At 46.8% G+C, this 24,287-nt stretch overlaps 1 protein-coding gene across 1 annotated transcript in view; it reads right to left on the bottom strand.

The window, feature by feature from the left end:
• The window catches only part of WHAMM (WASP homolog associated with actin, golgi membranes and microtubules), a 79,311-nt gene extending 55,369 nt beyond the window's left edge, over positions 1–23,942 (bottom strand). The window contains exons 1-2 of the mRNA XM_082254026.1: positions 23,273–23,942; positions 5,257–5,430 (exon numbers count right to left, since the gene is read on the bottom strand). Of these exons, the coding sequence (XP_082110152.1) occupies positions 5,257–5,430; positions 23,273–23,830 (732 nt within the window). The 5' untranslated portion in view covers positions 23,831–23,942. The remainder of the gene's footprint in view (positions 1–5,256; positions 5,431–23,272) is intronic.
• Between the last annotated feature and the right edge of the window lie 345 nt (positions 23,943–24,287).

Below are 24,287 nucleotides of genomic sequence, written 5' to 3'. Positions count from 1 at the left end.
AATCTCTATGTTTAAGCATCTGAATTAGATAAGAAAGCTAAGCAAATGTATCCTACCAAACCAGGAAATACAATTTACATTTCCCAGTTTTTCCAATATTTTTCTTAGAGCGAGAATGATCTTTAACATTACAAGATCCTGCTACTCAGTACAATTAGGTCAATGTTTTATGGATTTCATATTGCTTTGAAAAGTTTTCAGACAAGACTTGTCATTCTGGATGCTGGGACATTCTATTTACCACCTCTAATGTCAAAAAGAAAAAAAAAAAAACACACCCCATCCAATTTGGTGGCGATTCTGCTAAGGTGGGTTACTGTTGTATCCATACTGTAGTGGGAACAGACTCCCAATCTACAAATTCCAAAAGGGACATTTTCTGACCCACTCCCTGCAGGAAGAGTGCCACAGTAGCCGAGCACAAACAGTTAAGGCATCCAGAGTGGACATGGGAGGTCTCTTGCTCAATTGACAGAGCTGAGGAAGACTCAGAGAACAACCCTAGAATAATGGGTGCAGGGTGGATTTGATTTCAATCAAGTCGATTTATATCACTAGTGAAAAGGCTTGATTTAAATCAACTCAAATTAAATCATAAATTTTAAAAGAGCAACTGTCATCTCTGTCCCGCAGCGGCTCCTCCTCTTCTAACCCGCTGTCGACTCACCGACGGTCCCATTCACTTTAATGGGATGGCTGGTGATGCAGCAGTGACACAACAAGGTGAGGGACGTGGCGGCAGCAGGTGAGTGGATGCCCGTTAACAGGCGCTGCCAGAAATGACAGGTGCTCTATAAATGTAAATACTTATTCTTGCTGGCAGTTAGAATCTTTAATATTTGCAAACAAAATGAAAGTTAGTAAAACAGCGATATCAGAACTGATTCAATCATACAGTTTGTAGTGTACTTAGATTTGCAAAACAAAACAATGTTTGCAAAACAATAGGATAAAGGAATATTCCTGAACTTTGTTTTATCTCATGGTTACTGTGAAATTGTGTGAATGCATCAATGCAGTGCAAGTTATCTTAGCCTGCAGAGCTTGGATTCACCGCCATGTCGACACCTGGCCCTGGATGGTACTCAAGGCAAATTTCTGTGCCTTGAGGGAAGGTCAAAATTCGAGCCACCGAGAAGGAGCCAGGATGAACCCCAAGAGACTCACACCACGCAATGTACGGTGGAAGATCTTCCTAGAAGTAGATTTCCTAGCTTTTAACAGCGTTGGAATCACTGACTCAGATAAACCTCTATCGTTCAGCACCTGGCATTCAACAGCTAAGCCGTCAAAGCCAGTGACTGTAAAGCAGGATGCAAGATTGGTCCTTGGGACAGCAGATCCTCCTTGAGAGGACGCTTCCAATGAACATGGGCGACCAGTCGCACCAGATCGGCGTGTCAAGCCCGGGCGGGGCCCGACCAGGGCCACTAGGATGACCGGAATCCCTTCTGCCTGGATCCTGCGTAGAAGTCTTGGCAGAGACTGGAGAGGAGGGAAGAAGTAAATTAGAGGATACTGACCCCACAGGGCCACCAGCACGTCTGCGGCGTCCGCCAGAGGATCCCGTGACCGAGCCAGAAACCTCTGCACCTTTCTGTTGAGCCAAGATACCAACAGATCAACCTCGGGGATGCCCCACCGGAGACACAACTGATGAAGCACCTCCGGATGAAGGGACCACTCCCCTTGGTCCGACGCCTGCCAACTGAAGTAATCTGCCTGCCAGTTTTCCACCCTGGGAATGTATACGGCGGAGAGGGCTGGAACAAATGGCCTTGCCCACCTTAGAATGCTGGCTACCTCCCGAGCTGCTAGGACACTTTTTTTACCCCTTTGGCGACTGACATAAGCCACAGCCATGGCATTGTCCGATTGAATGTGCACTGGACATCCCTGAAGACGATCCACCTGATGGTCCAGGCACCGTCTGTTCGCTCGGGTGTTCCAAGACATTGATCGGTATAGTCTGGACTCTTCCAATGTCCAGATCCCCTGAGCAGAATTTTTGCCGGAATTGCCTCCCCCAGCCGGACAGGCTGGCATCCATGGTGACCAGTGTCCAATACAAGGGAAGGAAGGATTTGCCCAGCCGGAGCGCTGAAGAACGAAGCCACCATATCAGGGACTCCTTCGTTCCCTGGCTCAGCCAGATCTGATTGTCCAGAGACTGCAGAGTCTTGTCCCATTTGGCCAGAATCTCCCTTTGCAGGGACTTCATATGGAACTGTGCAAACGGAACCACCATGGAGATAGAAACCATCAGGCCCATCACCCTCATGCAAGTCCAGAGGAATGACCATCTGATGGACAGCATGAGACAAATTGCAGCCTGCAATTTCTGGGACCAAAGCAGACTTCTTAAAAATTCAGAATCCAGCCCAACGCCTTCAGAGTTCGTATAGTAATTTCCAGGTTTTCCACCAGAGTTGGAGGGGACTCTGCTCACAGAAGGAGGTCGTCCAAGTAGCCCAGTACTGCAATCCCTTGTTGGCGTAACAACGCTAGCACCAGGGCTAACACTTCTGGGAAGACCCGAGGAGCAGAGGTTAGACCAAAGGGTAACCCCACAAATTGATAATGCTCCTCTCCCATATTGATTTTTATCCACCCTGAATAGGGGGTCCCAGGTCCAGATTACAGGGGTAGGTTTCTTCTGAGTACAATACCCTCAGAAACACTAGGATGGTATGAGCTGAGGTCACCCATGGAAGAAAAACTGTCCTTTCTGTTGTGTCTGTGCAGTAATAATGCCCAATGTGAGGCAAGGTCTCTGGCATGCACAAACTCAGGCAGCTGGTGCTAATGATGGGTATTGGGTGGCCTGAAGTGACTAGGTCACTCTAGACAGGCAGTGGACAGACTGGAGCAGAAGCAGCAGGATGCTGAATTGCAGGAAACAGAAAGCAGAGCAAGCAACCCTCCACCCTGACATGACGCCAGCTCCTAGTCTCTGAGTCTTAATCCACACTATGGTAAAGTTACCATAGCAGGAAATTTGAAAAGGTGCCCAGTAGTGCCAACAGTGAAGCAGATCCTGTGTTAAGTGATTGTAAAGCTTTGATGTAAAGAAACCAAAAACAAAACAGGGTATGTTTGTTTATGCAAACTTGTATGTACAGTATAGATTAAGAGCGGTTCACATATGAGCGACCCAACTTGCCGGGGCGACCTGTGAAGTCCTCGGAGCGGCCGACACGGACTTCATATCATTGAAGTCAATGCAGGTCGCTCCAGGTCGCCCCAAAGAAGCTCAGGACCCTTTTTCTAAGTCGGAGCGACTTGTGTCGCTCCTATTAGAACGGGTCCTGTGCTGCTCTATGGCAGGTGACCCACTGCGACTTGTCAGGCGACCAGGTCGCCTGACAAGTCGCCCCAGTGTGAACGGGGTCTTAGGGATGGAGGCCACATGACCGCAAATGGTGCTCGAGGCCACAATTTTCCTACAAAGTGTTATACCTACCAGTTCTGTGCAATGGTTTTGCACAGAGCGGCCCCAGACCGCCTCTTCTCGGGTCCCCCATTGACACTCTCAGCACCTCATCTACCAGTTGAGACTGTGCCATGGCTTTGGACCTGTAAATCACTCCATGGTAAACACAGAACACTCTATTAAGCATCACAATTCAGAGCCCCGTGTCCCAAGGTAACATCTAGGCCAGCCCTGCACATTCAGTTTAGTTGGTTCCGGGTGTGGCCTCCAATGCAAAGCTGCGGAGACGCTGATCTGGTTGGCTGCATTATAGAGACCAGCTCACGCAGCAGTGTCAGCGAGGAATCTTGATGAAGTCATAGACAAAATAATTCCACAAATCAAAAGTACTGACTATGTTCAGAAAACATAAATGGCATCCAACCTCCTATAACACTAACAAAAAGCTGAGGCATGTTGGGTAGAGCAGCAGATACATGGGGGCTGGCTTACAATGTTTTTGCCAGAGTCCTAACCTTAAAGAAGTAGCAGTATAACCCAACTAATTCTGAATTGTGTCCTTCAATAAATAAGAAAAAGTTAAACGTATAATCAAAGGGCAACATTTTTTTTTTTTTTAGTTTTGAAGAGTGGGGAGATGGATTAGAACCCCTGTCGGGTTTTTATTGCAGTCTGTGCCCCTATTAGGGAGATTCACCCTCTCCATTTGTCCCATTAACTGAAAATAAAAGAAAATCACAAATTATGGGTTGTCCCCAGAAAAGTAAAGTAATAGAGAGGAAATCTTCCAATGGGGACACTAGCTCTGGTGACCTGGGGGGCCTCATAGGATTCCCTTAACCTGCAGGGATTTCCTTTCCTTTCAGGTTTTGGCTATGGGACAGGAAGTGAAGGTATATGTCCCCTATGGGACACAGAAGGCAAAAAAATAACCCTCCCTAGTCCCTTAGGCCCCTTTCACAAAGGCGATCCGATCCCCCTGTCAGTTTTTCTGGCGGACCTGATCGGATGCTCCATGCATCCCTATGGGGCAGCGGATGTCAGCGGAGACATCTCCGCTGACACCCGCTGCTACCCGGTCCAGTTTGTGAATTCCGGACGGATAGAAACCCTATTTTCCATCCGTCTGGAGGATCTGATCGGATGAGAACGGACAGTCGGTCAGTTCTCATCCGATCTCCCCATAGAGGAGAGCGGGGATCTGACAGCTCCACCTCTACACACACAGAGCGGAGATGGACCTGTCATCCACCTGCTCAGTGGGGGATCAGCGGATCAATCCCCTGCTGAGCAGAACGGACTACGTCGGGCGCACCGCTCGTGTGAAAGGAGCCTTACTCTCTGAAATGAGCACAAAAAGTTTTGCCTATAGTTGTACTTTAACTTAATAATGGAAAGAAAGGACCCCCTCCTCCCCCAGCTAATGCTTTTTTATTGAAGGGAATGCCAATGGTTGCATAGTGGTAGTGTAATACTTATGAAAATAAAAACATGCAAAAATGACAAGCAGGACTGGGTAGATGTGCCTTGTCTTATTTCCATTTCCATAAAGAAACTTTTCTCTCTTTATCTTGGTGACAGAGCATCTGTCATCATGACCCCTAATGAAACAGTCACACGGCGTATGGATTTTTTTTTTAAGTAAGATAAGAGAAAAACTATGCACAGAAAGCCTGGAGATTCAGGACAGGCTGCATTTAGACTGATAGAATTGCACGTATAAATCACTTTGACTATAATTGGTTCAAACTACTCTAGAAACAAAGCTTAAAGATTCTCTAACAGAAAAGGCTTAAAAACAGATAAAAGGCGTAATCCCCTACCAGTATTTTCAGCTTGTATAATATCGCAAGCTCCCTCATATCCCGGAAAGGCTGCAGTAAGTATTGGTAAAATTGGGTTGCCACGGTAACTAATTCCATAAAAGCTTCATCTTCCTCCTCGTAAACTTTAAGTAAAGACGTCATTTTATCTGCATTTTTATGCTGATGAAGAATCTAGAAAATTAAAAATAAAAGACACACATTTATTATTTATTTCCACTGAAATTTGATTTTTTTTCCCCCCACAACACAAAAGTCATATAAACAATCTGCTGCAAACAAATAACCAAACTTCAGCTTTACCAATTTCAGTCTGGGTATGGATATTGTTCCATAGTTACATTGAACTAAGCTGGGACAATGTATGTAGGTATGTCCCCTACCTGTGGGATCCCCCTGGAAATCTCTGTAGAAGGCACCGCTAAGTCTGACAACTTTTGGGTCCAGTGCAGAGCGGCTGCCCTGCTACATAATGAACACAGGGGGTCACTCACTTGGCTCAGGCACCATTCACAGAACGCCTTATTTTTTGCTTAAAGTGTAACTCCACTTTCGTTGGGAAAAAAATAGTAAATAAAGAAAAAATAATATACTGTATAGAATTGTGACACAAGTCATATTGTACAAAGAGCAAATTACTCCTGCGCTTGAGGGGTGGCCTTGCGGCTGGTATCCTGAAAATGTGATTCAGGTCAAATTGTAGTAAATTCAGGCTGTGCTGCCCCTCTCAACGGGTCGTGGTAACCCAAAGCAGATACTGGAAAAGAGAAATGGACAGAGGGCGCACCAGCCTAGTGCATTATCTTTAAAACAATTTATTGTAATAGACATGTATACACATTATACTCACAAAATGATTATGAAACATGGGCAATAAGCAATGAGGGACCACCAGGGGTCTCCACTGGGCATCCTCAGCTGCCGTAGAAGGATGTTGACCTCCAAAAAAACGCTTACGCGTTTCCAGGTGTTCCCCCTTCATCAGATCTAGCTCTGATGAAGGGGGAACATCCCAAAACACGTAAGCAGTTTTTTGGAGGTCCACATCCTTCCACGGCCTACGGCAGCTGAGGATGCCCAGTGGAGACCCCTGGTTGTCCCTCATTGCTTATTGCCCATGTTGCATAATCGTTTTGTGAGTATAATGTGTATACATGTCTATTACAATAAATAGTTTTAAAGATAATGCGCTAGGCTGGTGCGCCCTCTGTCCATTTCTCTTTTCCAGTACAAGTCATATTGTAATTGAATGTTATTAAAAATTACCTTTCCTTTTCAATCTGCAGTTCTGTAATTTTCTGTGAAATGCAATGCAATATGGCTACCTGGAGCTGTTCTATACACAGAATGTGTACTGACCGCACCCCAGAAACATAATTTCCTGCTTGTGTGATTGGCTCACCAATTTTCCCAGAAGTCTGCCTAAGATACAAGTCAGATTTATGGCATCCCCTGGAAAAAAAATGTCATTTTTGGTGAGATATTGCCAATAGGAATAGGATGCAGGTTCAGCAGATTTCCTCATTAGTGCTCTGCAGCTGCCACAGCTGATTGATAATTAGGAAACCACTCCCATTAGACCCACTCAGCACAGAGGAACAAACAGGGATTTCTTCACTGCAACAAAGGTTGTTATAATCCCTGCAATGTACATAGATCACCCAGAGGGGAATGTTTTTTCTCAACAAAAGTGGAGTTACGCTTTAATGAATGTAAGGCATTCTCTGATTGGAGGAGGTGGACAAAATGATGTCACCATCCCGCCTTCCCACCTTCTTTTGTCAGGGAATATCTTTACAAAAAGGAAAGCGTTCTCTGAATAGCTCCTGTGCTGAACAAGTCACCCCCTGCGTTCACAATGCAGCAAGGCAACCACTCAGCATGGGAACCTAGAAGCTGGTGGAGATCACCGTAGAAGTGGTGCCTTAAGCCTGGTACACACTATTCGTTTTCTTCCATTGAACCCATCAAAACTGTCAGCTCCGGTCAGAGATGCGGTACTCCCTGTGCAAAGTTAGTACAGCTATCTCCCCCGCTAAGCTATTGTGTTCTCACAGGAGGCCCCCGTCATGAAATTCCAATCAGCGCTCTCTGCCATTGGCTGAGAGTGCTGATTGGGAGTCGGTCAGATGTTGGTTTTCCAGCATGCACATCTGACAGACTGTCATACGCACTGTTCTCTTTGTATTGCTTCCTTTTTGTGAAATCCCTGCCAGTCCCTCTGCTTCCCAATAAATACTCTATCCCAGCCTGGTCAGTTCTGTAGCTGTGCTGTAAACCCAGCCTGCTGTCCTACAGTAATCAGCGCTGATCATTGAAGTAATGTCACTGGCCCCCCCAAAAGTGTCAAAAATGTCAGTTAGGGGTCCGAACTGTCCGCCGCAATGTCGCAGTCCTGCTAAAAATTGCAGATCGCCATTACTAGTAGGGATGTAACGATATCAAAATCTCACAGTACGATACAATTTCGATATTGACCTCACAGTACGATATTTATTGCGATATTGTGGAAAAGCTCATGGTATTGTTAAATAGCTCATGATAGTGTTTGTGATGATAATAGCGAAAAAATACCGACATTTATTCTGCTTTTGCCAGTCAACAGGCAATTTATTGTTGTATTTATGAATGACAACATAAAACACTGATCACATAGTGCTTTAAGGCTGCATTCACATGTCAGCGTATGATCGCGGGCAAAACCGCCGCGGTTCCGCCCGCGATTCGGAGATTTATTGCAAATCGCGGGACGCCTAGCGTTGCCCGTTGATTTGCAATAGCCCCCCAAACGCTGAGCGATGTTGCCGCGATTTACGCCCGCCGAATCGCGGCAACATCGCGCAAACAAAATCGCGGGACGCAATACGCTCCAAAAAAGTACAAGAGCTTCTTTGGAGTGTATTGCGTCCCGCGATTTTGTTTGCGTGATGTTGCCGCGATTCGGCGGGCGTAAATCGCGGCAACATCGCTCGGCGTTTGGGGGGCTATTGCAAATCAACGGGCAACGATAGGCGTCCCGCGATTTGCAATAAATCTCCGAATCGCGGGCGGAACCGCGGAGGTTCTGCCCGCGATCATACGCTGACATGTGAATGCAGCCTTAAAGTGCAAGTTGTAGTCAGGAACATCAATATTCTGTATAGTAATATTTGGTTGCATAACTGATTCTTCTGTGCAATGTTCAAGTTAAGAAGCAGCAAGAACAATTGTAAACAAACAATAGGCAATTCCCTTTAAGTGCAAACAAAGATCAAGTTAAGTCAGGTTTAAATGTGCAAGGCAAATAAAGGCAGCCTTTTAAAACTGGTATTTAGGAACATAACTTAAACTTAAATAAAATAGTCAGTCAAAAAGCCTTTAAAAAAAACACTGACCTATCATTTAGCTTATGTTCACGTTTTTCATCAGAAAGATCAAAATATCTACATTGCAAGAAAAAAAAAAAAACAGTAAAAAAAATCCTTAAACTCTGGTCTATGTAGTTAACAATGATTTGTTCTGCGGGACTGTGTTTATTCCTCTTGCTTTTTGACAGACACCTGTCCTTTTAATATTGTAACCCAACCACGACGATATCGAGACACGACCACGACGATATCGAGACACGACCACGACGATATCTAGACGACCACGACGATATCTAGACGACCACGACGATATCGAGACACGACCACGACGATATCTAGACGACCACGACAATATCTAGACGACCACGACGATATCGAGACGCGACCACGACGATATCGAGACACGACCACGACGATATCTAGACGACCATGACGATATCTAGACGACCACGACGATATCGAGACGCGACCACGACGATATCGAGACACGACCACGACGATATCTAGACGACCACGACGATATCTAGACGACCACGACGATATCGAGACACGACCACGACAATATCGAGACACGACCACGACAATATCGAGACACGACCACGACGATATCTAGACGACCACGACGATATCGAGACACGACCACGACGATATCTAGACGAACACGACGATATCTAGACGACCACGACGATATCAAGACGCGACCACGACGATATCGAGACACGACCACGACGATATCTAGACGACCACGACGATATCTAGACGACCACGACGATATCGAGACGCGACCACGACGATATCTAGACACGACCACGACGATATCTAGACACGACCACGACGATATCTAGACGACCACGACGATATCGAGACGCGACCACGACGATATCGAGACACGACCACGACGATATCGAGACACGACCACGACGATATCGAGACGCGACCACGACGATATCAAGACACGACCACGACGATATCTAGACGACCACGACGATATCTAGACGACCACGACGATATCGAGACGCGACCACGACGATATCGAGACACGACCACGACGATATCGAGACACGACCACGACGATATCTAGACGACCACGACGATATCTAGACGACCACGACGATACGATATTGCGATATCTTCGATATCGTTACATCCCCAATTACTAGTAAAAATAAATAAATAAAAATGACAAATATTTCCCTTAGTTTGTAGACGCGTTAACTTTTGCACAAACCAATCGAAATACACTTTTTGCGATTTTTTTTTTTTTTACCAAAAGCAGAATACAAATTGGCCTAAAATGATGAAAAAAGTTAGATTTTTCCATTTTTTTTATTGGGAATGTTATATAGCAGAAAGTGAAAAATATTGTTGTTTATTTTTTTTTTTTTTTCAGAATTGTCGCATTTTTTAGTTTATAGCACATAAAATAAAAAAAAAAGAAAAATCGCACAGGTGATCAAATACCACCAAAATAAAGCTCTATTTGTGGGGAAAAAAAGAGGACATCAATTTTATTTCGGTACAGTGTCGCACGGCCGCACAATTGTCCGTTAAATTAAAGCAGTGCTAAATCGCAAAAAATGGCCTGGTCATTAAGGGGGCAAATTATTTCAGTTCAGAAGTGGTTAAGAAACATTTTGAGGCACCTTTAAAAAGCTTTTTAGGTACTTCCCATTTATGTCAATAGAGAGAGGGGCGTTTTTGAGGCGCTTTTTTTTTAGCCCTTCAAACATGCTCCAAAGATGCTGCTTGCATTATTTTTTTCACCGTCCCGCCAGCGCACCGCCCCGGTGTGAAAGCATTCATTGATTTCAATGGGATCAGGGTTTTGTGAGCTTTTCAGGTGCTTTTTTTTTTTTTAGCGCCAAAGCACTTGAAAAGCGCCTCAGTGTAAAAAGGCTCCAAGAGTTCTCATGGGAAAAATGTGTCTCCACTGAAGCTTTATCACCAATCCTTGTTTCCATGACAACTCAAAATGTTTAAAATCCATTTGTCATAGGGACAGAAAAGTGAGGTCGAAATCTTCTGAACAGGGGCACAGACAGCAAACCTAATGTTACAGGGGTGTTAACCCTTCCCTATGCTTTTTACTATTCAAAAAGCTTAAACTTAACTTGTGGCTGGAGCTACACTTAAAAATGTACCTGTTCCAACTTACACACAAATTCAACTTAAAGCGGAGTTCCACCCAGTGAACGTTTTTTTTAATAAAAATACCCCCGGGACAGTCAGGGCTAGTGCATTCCACAATGGCTAGCCTCTGATCTGTCCCGGGTTGCACTTACCTGTTAGGACAAATACTTACCTTGCAAACGTCTTGTCCAGCGCTGCTATCTCAGATGTGGGCAGCTTGAAGCCAGCGAGATCCTCTTCGGCGTCTTCTTCCGCCTTCTTTGGTCCCACGATGCTCTGTGCCGGCCCCGACGTCACTTCCGGGTCGCGCGCGTCATCCCTCTACAGCTTCTGGGCATGCCCAGAAGCTGTTTAGAAGGGAATGACGCGCGCGCACCGGAACTGACGTCGGGGCCGGTGCCGGCGCATTGATTCCTGGGAGCTATGACGTCCAGCTCCCAGGAATCATTGCAAGCCAGGAAGTGACGAATCGCCATGGCCGCCGAGGGGAGGAAGAAGGAAGTAAGGTAAGTATATTTTCTACTAAACCAGGTAAGTAAAAAAAAATAAAAATTGCGATTATCCATTTGTTTTTCAGGTGACCCGGAGCGAGAAGATGGAGGTAAGTATAATTTTCGGGTGGAACTCCACTTTAAGAACAAACCTACAGACCCTATCTTGTTTGTAACCTGGGGACCGCCTGTAATTTAAAAAAAAAATTGCTATACAAACGTGACTTTTACACAGCTGCAATGAAAAATGACTGTGCTTTGTCCGATATAATTATTCCCTCTATTCATAAGCTCCATCTAGTGGCCATTAAGTGGTATTATCCCATTTAAAGTATTCGTACCAAACTGGTCTAAACAAACTATTTCCTTCACTAATAGGCCTCATGCACACTGGATAATATTCGAGGGTGTCTGGTGTTTTTTTTTCTGCCTTTGAACGCTCCTGAATGTTAGCCTATGTGTCCATGCACACATAACCATTTTGAGGAGTTTAGAGGCAGATAAAAAAAAAAAAAAAACGACTGCCAGCACACCCAGAAGCAGCAGAGTTTTGGCATGCAAAAATACTAGGCGTGTGTATATTCGACTAAATGCTAGGTGGGTTAAGCTTAAATGTTAAAGTATAACTAAAGCAAAACTTTTTTTTTTTTAGTTTTGGATAAAGTGGAGAGGATTAGGACCTCTGTCAGGGTTTTATTCCTGTCTGTGTCCCCATTAGGGAGACTCACCCTCTCTATATGTCCTGTTTACTATTATCATTTAAAGTGAAAGTAAAAGAAAATCCCAAATTTTGGGTTGTCCCCAGAAAAGTAATAGAGGGGAAATCTTCCAATGGGGACACTAGTTATGGTGACTGGGGGGGGGGGGGGTCCCCAAGGAATTCCCTTAACCAGTTCTGGACCGGAAAGATTTGCCCACCTTAATGACAGGCCATTTTTTGCGATTCGGCACTGCGTTATTTTAATGGAAAATTGTGCGGTTGTGCGACGCTGTACCCAAATAAAATTGATGTCCTTTTTTCCCTACTAACAGAGCTTTCTTTTGGTGGTATTTGATCACCTGTGCGATTTTTATTTTTTGTGCTATAAACAAAAAGAGCGACAATTATGAAAAAAAAATATATATATATTTTTCACATTCTGCTACATAACATTCTCAAAAAAAAATATATATATATTTTTCATCCTTTTAAGCCAATTTGTATTTCTGCTACATTTTTTTTTTTTTTTAAACATTGCAATAAGTGTATTTTGATTGGTTTGCATAAAAGTTATCGAGTCTACAAACTAGAAAATATTCATGTCATTTTTATTTCTTTTTAACTAGTAACAGCAACGATCTGCGATTTTTTGTGGGACTGCGACATTGTGGCGGACAGATTGGACACTTAACTGACCTTTTTGACACTTTTGGGGGTACCAGCGACATTACTACAGTAATCAGTGCTAATAATACGCACCGCTACTGTCATAATGACACTGGCAGGGAAGGGGTTAACCTAGTGGGTGATCAAAGGGTTAAATGTAAGCCTATGAGAGTGGTTACTAACTGCGGGGGGAGGGACTTGTGAAATGATCACAGAGACCTGTGATCCTATATAGAAGGATCACAGGTGCACTGTGATCATGTCAGAGAAAAGAACGGTCGGTTGTGTTTACAACAGCCGACCGTTCTTCTATCTCAGCGGGGGAAGCGTTCGCGGGTGGCTGGCCGCAATTGGTGCAGCCAGCTCAGTGCATCCCCGCTGCCTAGTGGGGACGGGAGCGCTCGCCCCCCAGCACCAGGGGCGCAGGTACTCCACTTTCCTCCCACATTCCAAAGGCATGCTGGTGGGTTAATTGGCCCTAGCATGTGTATGTATGAATGTGAGTTAGGGATCTTAGATTGTAAGCTCCTTGAGGGTAGGGACTGATGTGAATGTGTGAATGTACAATGTATATGTAAAGTGCTGCGTAAATTGACATCGCTACATAACTACCGGAAATAAATAAAATACAAGGCTTCCTGTAAATGGCTGAGTGGCGCTCAGCCTGACTTAATTTTGTTCTGGACATGGGACAAGAAGTCCCTGTGCTGCTGCTGGAACAAAGCATGTATATCCAGTCCTGGACCAGCAATGTACCCGTACGTCGCTGGACTTTGGGCAGTTATACCAGGATGATGACTGAAGCTGCGGTAACCTTTTTAGAGTTGGCTCTCTTAAAAAAGCAATCCTAGTGGCTACCTAGCCACTGGATTGCTTTTACAAGCAGTGGGAGGGGACGTCTATCGCCTTCTGCGGCTTGTCCTGTCCCACCGGGATCGGCTTTGATTAATTCTCCACTATGGTAACCCGGAATCGATGACCTGACATCACTCCTGGTTTACCCAGATGTCAATGATGCAATTTTTTATAAATGAAAAGCATTCCAAAACACCGATCTTGGAGTGATCAAATGCTTTTAAAGGGCAGAGGAGGGATTTGGTGTCTTACTGACCCAAGATCTCTCCATAAAGAGTACCTGTCACATGCTTATTGCTGTCACAAAGATGTTTACATTCCTTGGGACAGCAATAAAAGTGATAAAAAAAATTAAAGTGTAAAAATAAAAATAAAGTGCCCCTGTCCTCCGTGCAAAGGAAAACACACTCATCGGTCCCGAGCGCAAACAGCGATCGTCCCCACACATGAGAGGTATAACAGCGAATGTCAGATCATGAGAAACAATATTAGCACTAGACTTCCTCTGTACATCTAAAGTGGTAACCTGTAAGTTTTTCAAGTGTCATCTATGGATAGTAAAACTTATGTCATTTGTCACCGTTGTACAGGCCTGCTCAATTTTAAAGCGTGACATGTTTGGGATCTATTTACTCAGCGTAACATCTTTTATAGTTTACAAAAAAAATGGGTTATGTATGGTGTTTTCTTGCATTAAAATTGCGTTTTTAACCACTTTACCACTAGAGCATTTTGCTGTCTTACGTCTGGGCCACTTTTTGAGATTCGGCTCTGTGCGACTTTAACTGACAATTGCGCGGTCATGCGACGCCGTACCCAAACAAAATTTACGTCCTTTTTTTCCCCACAAACAGAGCTTTCTTTTGGTGGTGTTTGATCACCTGTGCGATTTTTACTTTTTGCGCTATAAACAAAAAAAGAGCGTTTATTTTGAAAAAATAACAATATTTTTAACATTTTTTTATATGAAATTCCCCCCAAAAAAGATGTAAAAACCAATTTTTTTTTAATTTTTGGCCAATTTGTTTTCTGCTACCCATGTTTGGTAAAAAAAAAAAAAAAAAAAAAAATCGCAATAAGCGTATTTTGATTGGTTTGCGCAAAAGTTATTGCGTTTACTAACTAAGGGAAAGATTTTTGTCATTTTTGGTGTTTTTTTTTTAACGAGTAATGGCGGCGATCTGTGATTTTTTTTGCGGGACTGCGACATTGCGGCGGACAGATCGGACCCTTGACTGACATTTTTGACACTTTTGGGGGTACCAGTGACATTACTGCAGTAATCAGTGCTATAAATATGCACTGTTACTGTAAAAATTACACTGGCAGGGAAGGGGTTAATGTATGCCTGGTGCTTACTAACGTGTGGGGGGGGGGAGGTGACTGAGTGAGTCAGGGACAGATCAGATGTCCAGCTATGCTGAACACTCCGATCTGTGACTCCCTGTCACTTAGGAGATCCGCCTGCTCTGTTTACACAGGCAGGCGGATCTCCACACTGGATTCCCCGACGATCGGGGCAGAGCAGCGGCGATCGCCGCCGCTCCTCCCCTGGCCCGACTCCCGCTGTGAATGAAAACAGCGGAAGCGCGCCTACAGGGGAGGAGTCTGGCGACGTAGGTCTACGTAGTCAGACCTACAAGAGCCACTTTGCCGCAGTAGTACTACGGTACTCAGCGGTAAAGTGGTTAAAAACCACTGCACAAATACCGTGTGACATAAAAAAAATTGCAAAACCCACCAGTTTATTCCCTAGGGCCTCTACTTTAAAAAATATATATAATGTTTGGGGGTTCAAAGTAATTTTCTAGCAAAACATACTGATGATTACATTGGTAAAGGTGCCAGAAGAGGCCGGGTCTGGAAGTGGATCTTATATGCAGCGGACTACATTACACAGCTTATACAGCGTTCCTCTACGTCTTAGAAAAGGCTTGGTCCAAACAAACTATGTAAAGCTAATTGGAAGCTGGAGTTAGGATTTAGGACCATAAGAAAGAATCATATTAAATATTTGTCACATTTGTACAGCAATTTGTTATTTTTTGATAGACCCTGTGATAAGGGTCATCAGAAAACATACAGCATGTACATTTTCTGAGCCGGGACACAGACAGCAATAAAAACCTGAGAGGTCTAACTTATCCACTCCATCAAAACTAACAAGAAGGGCCTTGCTGACGAAACGCATCGAGAGGCGGAGCTTTATGATGCACAATGACTGTTGGTTACGCGGGAAAAGTTGAAGCCATTATGCCGGTCATGGCAGTGTATAAAGGACATTTGCTATTGACATTATTGATAGGCATATCATTGCATGGGATTGAAATGTATTTTTTAATATTATTAAAGAGGTTGTAAACCCACTTTAAATGCTTTTGCCTATAGGTAAGCCTATATTAAGGCTTACCTATAGGTGCTATAAATATCTCCTAAACATGCACAGTTTGGGATATATTTACAGTGCATGCAGCCGATGACGTCATCGGCGCATGCGCTCTGAAGGAACGGCCACTCGTGCCGTTCCTTCAGAGCCCAGTGCCGTGAACGGCGGCTTCCGTGCGCATGCGCGGGAATGATGTAATTGCGCACCCGGCCAATCAGATGGTCGGAGGACGCAAACAAGGAAGCAGGACGGCCGGACATGTTGGCCGCCCTGTCACTGAGCGGGCAGCACTGTGGGGGTTTCGTTTTAAGGTAAGTATTTCATAATGAGCTAGTATGCGATACATACTAGCTCATTATGCCTTTGTCTTTACAGGTTTTATTTTTTCTAATTTTTTGTATGTGGGTTTATTTCCGCTTTAATTTTTAATGCTGGTTTTATACTATATTAGTTTTTATTCATTTTTGTTGCTAAAATAGTGAGGAAATTCGAGAATGCTACTTGTAGATATTGGCATCTCTATAGGAGACTGCCAGCCTGGATAGAAGGACATAATTGTTATGAAGGACTGAAGAGTTCATGGCTGATTGGGGCTCATACCGACTTCTTTCACATATATGGGGGGCAATATGTTCTGATGAGGTGATGGATGCATGTAGGACTGTTGTTCCTTTATTTACTACACATAGGGCTGGAATTACTAAAACTGGGAGAGTGCAAAATCTGGTGTAGCTGTATATGGTAGCCAATCCGCTTCTAACTTCAGCTTGTGTAAAGCGATATTAAAGCCTTCGTTTTTTAAATAACAAACATGCTATACTTACCTTCCCTGTGTAATGGTTTTGCACAGAGCAGTCTGGATCCTTCATTTCTCAGGTCCCACACTGGTGCTCCTGGCCCCTCCCTCCTGCCAGGTGCCCCAGAGCAAGCAGCTGGCTCTGGGGGCACCTAAGCAGGCATGCTCCTGAACCACGGCTCTGTGTGTCCATTCACACATGGAGCTGCGGCTCGGCCCCACCCCCTCCATCTCCTGATTGGCTCAATGGCTGTGATTGACAGCAGTGGGAGCCAATGACTCCTGCTGGTGAAAAAGCCAATCAGGAGTGCAAGTCCTCGAAGAGACAAGGCTCCCGTGTACATCGCTGCATCAAGAAGGGGCTCGGGTAAGTATTATGGGGGGGCTGCTGCTCACAAAAGGTTTTTTATCTTCATGCATAGAATGCATGGAGGTAAAAAACCTTCAGCCTTTGCAACCACTTTAAGCTTTAACAATAAAACCTGGAAACTCATTGGTTTCTGTTCACAGGGGCACCAGATTTTGCACAACAGTTTTAGTAAATCAACCCCATGGTCTTAGGGCTATGTAATCTTCAAGACGAGGATTTTCTGAAACACAGTGGACTCCACATATTGTTTGGACATATGTAACATATATGTTGATACAACGCTTCATTTATTTCAATTTTGGATAGAGTAAGGGAGGGTTGTACCCTCTGTCAGGATTTTTTTGCCATCTGTATCATTGGGGAGATTTGCTTTTACTTCCTGTCCGATACTCAAAGAGAAAGTGAGAGGAAAGAGAGAAATGGGGGGGGGGGGGGGGGGAGAGCAAGAATATATATATATATTTTTTTTAAGTCTGACCCCTAAAAATGTTATTGGATGTTTCCCCATCTGAGGCTTACATCACACAGTAGGTGGGTAGTCTTATATTGCACACACACTGTCATTGTATTAAATTGCCCCCATTGGGTCTCTCCTATGTCACCTTCCTCCTCACAAGATGCTTTACAATGAACACTCAGCAGTAGGACACAGAGCCCATGACCTGCTGGCCTGTCCTTATCGCACTGTTCCATGACCTGATTACCCTGACCTCATCATACCTCATCATACCACCCTCTGATTTTATCATACGACTCCCTGACCTCATCATACCACCCTCTGATCTTATCATACTCCCCGACCTCATCATACCACCCTCTGATCTTATCATACTCCCCGACCTCATCATACCACCCTCTGATCTTATCATACTCCCCGACCTCATCATACCACCCTCTGATCTTATCATACTCCCTGACCTCATCATACCTCATCATACCACCCTCTGATCTTATTATAAGACTCCCTGACCTCATCATATAACCCTCTGATCTTATCATACTCCCCGACCTCATCATACCACCCTCTGATCTTATCATACTCCCCGACCTCATCATACCACCCTCTGATCTTATCATACTCCCCGACCTCATCATACCACCCTCTGATCTTATCATACTCCCCGACCTCATCATACCACCCTCTGATCTTATCATACTCCCCGACCTCATCATACCACCCTCTGATCTTATCATACTCCCTGACCTCATCATACCACCCTCTGATCTTATCATACGACTCCCTGACCTCGTCATACCTCATCGCGATGCCCCGACTTCATCACTCTGGGCTCCTCACACCGCTCCCTGACTTCATCATACCTCATCACACCGTTCCTCGATTTCATCACCCTGATTTAATTACACCATTTCCAGATCTCATCCCAACGCTACCTGACCTTATCATACCTCATCGTGATGTTCACTGACCTCATACCGCTCCCTGATTTAATCATACCACATTCCACTGTACCCTGATCTCATCACCCTGACCTTGTCATACCTCATCGCACCATTCCCTGACCTCATCATACACTGCTTCCCGACATCCCACCTCATCACCCTGATTTTCTTGCACTGCTCCCTGACCTCATCACCCCGATTTCCTCGCACCCGCTCTCTGACCTCATCACCCCAATTTCCTCGCACCCGCTCTCTGACCTCATCAACCCGATTTCCTGGCACTGCTCCCTGACCTCGTCATACCACATTGCACTGTTCCTTGACCTCGTTATACCTCATTGTAGCATTCCCTTACCTCCTCACCCCGATTTCCTCGCACCGCTCCCTGACCTCATCAACCTGATATCCTTTCACCACTCCATGACCTCATACACCATTGCACCACCCCCTTACCTCCGCACCCTGATTTCCTGGCACTGCTCCCTGACCTCATCACCCCAATTTCCTGGCACTGCTCCCTGACCTCATCAACCCGATTTCCTTTCACTGCTCAATGACCTCATTATACCCTATTGCACCACCCCCTTACCTCAGCACCCCAATTTCCTGGCACCGCTCCCTGACCTCATCAACCTGATTTCCTTTCACTGCTCAATGACCTCATTATACTCTATTGCACCACCCCCTTACCTCAGTACCCTGATTTCCTTGCATTACTCCCTGACCTCATCACCCTGATTTCCTGGCACTGCTCCCTGACCTCGTTGTACCTCACTGCACCTCTCCCTAACCTCATCATTCTGCTTTCTGATCTTATCACCCCGATTTCCTCGCACCGCTCCTTGACCTCGTCATACCACATTGCACTGTTCCTTAACCTCGTTATACCTCATTGCACCGTTCCCTTACCTCCTCACCCCGATTTCCTCGCACCGCTCCCTGACCTCATCAACCTGATATTCTTTCACCACTCCATGACCTCATCATACCCCATTGCACCACCCGCTTACCTCCGCACCGATTTCCTGGCACTGCTCTCTGACACAGCACCCCGATTTCCTGGCACTGCTCCCTGACCTCGTCATACATCATTGCACCTCTCCCTGACCTCATCACCCTGATTTCCTTGCACTGCTCCCTGACCTCATCATACTGCTCCCTGACCTCATCAACCTGATTTCCTTTCACCGCTTCATGACCTCATCATACCCTATTGCACCACCCCCTTACCACAGCACCCTGATTTCCTGGCATTGCTCTCTGACCACAGCACCCCGATTTCCTGGCACTGCTCCCTGACCTCGTCATACCTCATTGCACCTCTCCCTGACCTCATCACCCTGATTTCCTGGCACCGCTCCCTGACCTCGTCATACCTTATTGCACCGCACCCCGATTCCCCCTTACCTCAGCACCCTGATATCCTGGCACTGCTCCCTGACCTCTTCATACCTCATTGCACTTCTCCCTGACCTCATCAACCTGATTTCCTTGCACCGCTCCCTGACTGCATCATACCTCCTTATACAGCTTCCTGACCTCAGCACCCTGATTTCATTACATCGTTCCCTGATCTCATCATACCACATTCCACTGTTCCTTAATTTCATCACCCTAAACTCATCACACAGCTCACCGACCTCGTCACTCTGATTTCCTGGCACCACTCCCTGACCTTGTTGTACCTCATTGCACCTCTCCCTGACCTCATCATACTGCTTCCTGACCTTATCACCCCGATTTCCTCGCACACTGCTCCCTGACCTCATCATCACCCTGATTTCCTCGCATCACTCCATGAACTCATCACCCTGATTTCCTTTCAACGCTCCCTGACCTCATCATACCTCATTGCACTGTTCCTTGACCTCGTTATACCTCATTGTAGCATTCCCTTACCTCCTCACCCATTTCCTTGCACCACTCCCTGACCTCTTCATACTGCTCCCTGACCTCATCAACCTGATTTCCGTTCACCGCTCCATGACCTCATTACACCCTAATGCACCACCCCCTTACCTCAGCACCCTGATTTCCTAGCACTGCTCCCTGACCTCATCATACCTCATTGCACCTCCCCCTGACCTCCTCACCCTAATTTCCTGGCACTGCTCCCTGACCTCGTCATACCTCATTGCACTTCTCCCTGAGCTCATCATACTGCTTCCTGACCTTATCACCCTGATTTCCTTGCATTACTCCCTGACCTCATCACCCCAATTTCCTGGCACTGCTCCCTGACCTCATCATAACTCATTGCACCTCTCCCTGACCTCATCATACTGCTTCCTGACCTTATCACTCTGATTTCCTGGCACTGCTCCCTGACCTCGTTGTACCTCATTGCAACTGTCCCTGACCTCATCATACTGCTTCCTGATCTTATCACCCCGATTTCCTCGCACCGCTACCCTGACCTCATCAACCTGATTTCCTCGCACCGCTCCGACCTCGTCATACCTCATTGCACCTTTCCCTGAGCTCATCATTCTGCTTCCTGACCTTATCACCCTGATTTCCTTGCACCGCTCCCTGATCGCATCCACCTGTTTTTCTTGCACCACTCCCTGACCTCGTCATATGGCTTCCTGACCTCATCACCCTGATTTCTCTGCACCGCTTCCTGACTGCATCATACCTCATTATACAGCTTCCTGACCTCAGCACCCTGATTTCTCTGCACCGCTTCCTGACCTCATCTACCCGATTTCCTTGCACCGCTCCCTGACTGCATCATACCTCATTATACAGCTTCCTGACCTCAGCACCCTGATTTCAATACATCGCTCCCTGACCTCATCACACCACATTCCACTGTTCCTTAATTTCAACACCCTAAACTCATCACACAGCTAACCGACCTCGTCACCCTGATTTCCTGGCACCACTCCCTGACCTTGTCACCCTGATTTCCTGGCACCGCTCCCTGACCTCAGCACCCTGATTTCCTGGCACCGCTCCCTGACCTCGTCACCCCGATTTCCTCACACCGCTCCCTGACCTCGTCACCCCGATTTCCTCACACCGCTCCCTGACCTCGTCACCCTGATTTCCTCGCACCACTCCCTGACCTCGTCACCCTGATTTCCTCGCACCACTTCCTGACCTCGTCACCCTGATTTCCTCGCACCGCTCCCTGACCTCGTCACCCCGATTTCCTCGCACCGCTCCCTGACCTCGTCACCCTGATTTCCTTGCACCACTCCCTGACCTCGTCACCCTGATTTCCTCGCACCACTTCCTGACCTCGTCACCCTGATTTCCTCGCACCGCTCCCTGACCTAGTCACCCTGATTTCCTCGCACCGCTCCCTGACCTCGTTGTACCTCATTGCACCTCTCCCTGACCTCATCATACTGCTTCCTGACCTTATCACCCCGATTTCCTCGCACACTGCTCCCTGACCTCATCATCACCCTGATTTCCTCGCATCACTCCATGAACTCATCACCCTGATTTCCTTTCAACGCTCCCTGACCTCATCATACCTCATTGCACTGTTCCTTGACCTCGTTATACCTCATTGTAGCATTCCCTTACCTCCTCACCCATTTCCTTGCACCACTCCCTGACCTCTTCATACTGCTCCCTGACCTCATCAACCTGATTTCCGTTCACCGCTCCATGACCTCATTACACCCTAATGCACCACCCCCTTACCTCAGCACCCTGATTTCCTAGCACTGCTCCCTGACCTCATCATACATCATTGCACCTCCCCCTGACCTCCTCACCCTAATTTCCTGGCACTGCTCCCTGACCTCGTCATACCTCATTGCACTTCTCCCTGAGCTCATCATACTGCTTCCTGACCTTATCACCCTGATTTCCTTGCATTACTCCCTGACCTCATCACCCCAATTTCCTGGCACTGCTCCCTGACCTCATCATAACTCATTGCACCTCTCCCTGACCTCATCATACTGCTTCCTGACCTTATCACTCCGATTTCCTGGCACTGCTCCCTGACCTCGTTGTACCTCATTGCAACTGTCCCTGACCTCATCATACTGCTTCCTGATCTTATCACCCCGATTTCCTCGCACCGCTACCCTGACCTCATCAACCTGATTTCCTCGCACCGCTCCGACCTCGTCATACCTCATCGCACCTTTCCCTGAGCTCATCATTCTGCTTCCTGACCTTATCACCCTGATTTCCTTGCACCGCTCCCTGATCGCATCCACCTGTTTTTCTTGCACCACTCCCTGACCTCGTCATATGGCTTCCTGACCTCATCACCCTGATTTCTCTGCACCGCTTCCTGACTGCATCATACCTCATTATACAGCTTCCTGACCTCAGCACCCTGATTTCTCTGCACCGCTTCCTGACCTCATCTACCCGATTTCCTTGCACCGCTCCCTGACTGCATCATACCTCATTATACAGCTTCCTGACCTCAGCACCCTGATTTCAATACATCGCTCCCTGACCTCATCACACCACATTCCACTGTTCCTTAATTTCAACACCCTAAACTCATCACACAGCTAACCGACCTCGTCACCCTGATTTCCTGGCACCACTCCCTGACCTTGTCACCCTGATTTCCTGGCACCACTCCCTGACCTTGTCACCCTGATTTCCTGGCACCGCTCCCTGACCTCAGCACCCTGATTTCCTGGCACCGCTCCCTGACCTCGTCACCCCGATTTCCTCACACCGCTCCCTGACCTCGTCACCCCGATTTCCTCACACCGCTCCCTGACCTCGTCACCCTGATTTCCTCGCACCGCTTCCTGACCTCGTCACCCTGATTTCCGCGCACTGCTTCCTGATCTGATCCCATGGTTCTCTGACCTCCTCACACCTCCCCCGGTGGCCCTCTCGTTATTGGTCATATCCCCCCCGTGTATGGTGGGTTGTCGCACCGTCCGGAGTCTCTCCTTGGCCCGGGTCACCCCCTCCTCCAGGCCAGTCCTGCGGACCTCGTGCAGGCTCTGGAAGTATCTCTCCCCGTCCTCTTCCTCCTCCTCCGGGAACACAATGTCCAGCATGATCCTGCGCCCACAATGTTCTACCGCCGTCCCCAGATAGAGCTCCAGGCCCCGGCACACGGCGTCCACCTCCTCCTCCGCCCAGGCCGGCTCCCCGGGGAAGAGCAGAGTCCACAGCATGTCCGCGGGGGTGTGTGCTGGGAGGCGGGGCAGGCATGACTCCAGGAGGCCGCACACAGAGCTCAGTTGGTGGTGGATGTTCTCCAGATCCCGCACTGAGTACAGGCCGGCCCAGCTGTGCCTCTCCCCGGCCTCCTCCTCCTCCCGCCGCCTTCTCCTCTGCACCGTCCGGTTATGACAGGTGACAGCGAACTTCCTCTCCACCTCATTCCACGCCACAATGAATCCCAACCTACACCGCTCCGACTCCGAGAACACATCCGGGCGGACCGCCACCCAGCCCTCCAGACTGTCCATCCGATCACACTCCATGGCCGCTACCGGGGACGTCACATGTCAGCTCTCTGTTTACATGGCCTGACCTCTGTACTGGGGGGAGGGGCACAGGCTGCGGGACTTCCCGGAACACTTCCTATTGGCTGCAGCCTGTGTAAGCCGATCATCGGAGAGAATGACGTCATCCGCGATCCGAGCATTGCTGGGATGTGTCAGCGGTCACAGGACAGACTAATAGATCACCGATCCAGAGTGCTGTCATTCCTTGTGGGGTCACATGATACCAGAGATCACATGACCCGCCTCTTAGAAAGTGAAAGTGAAACATCGCCATAACCGCACACAGAAGTGGCCATTACTGCTTTCTTCATTCTTTTATTCTCCTTCCTCAAAGAGCTCTCGAATATTCTTTCTGCAGAGCTTTCTATTGTAATATCTATTGTATATATGCATAGTGGGGGTGGGGGCAGGTTTACTAAAACCAGTGTATGTA

This window comes from Pelophylax lessonae (assembly GCF_965119305.1).
Source record: "Pelophylax lessonae genome assembly, chromosome: 4".
Lineage (NCBI taxonomy): Eukaryota > Metazoa > Chordata > Amphibia > Anura > Ranidae > Pelophylax > Pelophylax lessonae.
Note: the sequence above shows the minus strand (reverse complement) of the source record. Positions and strands in the feature narration are given on the sequence as shown.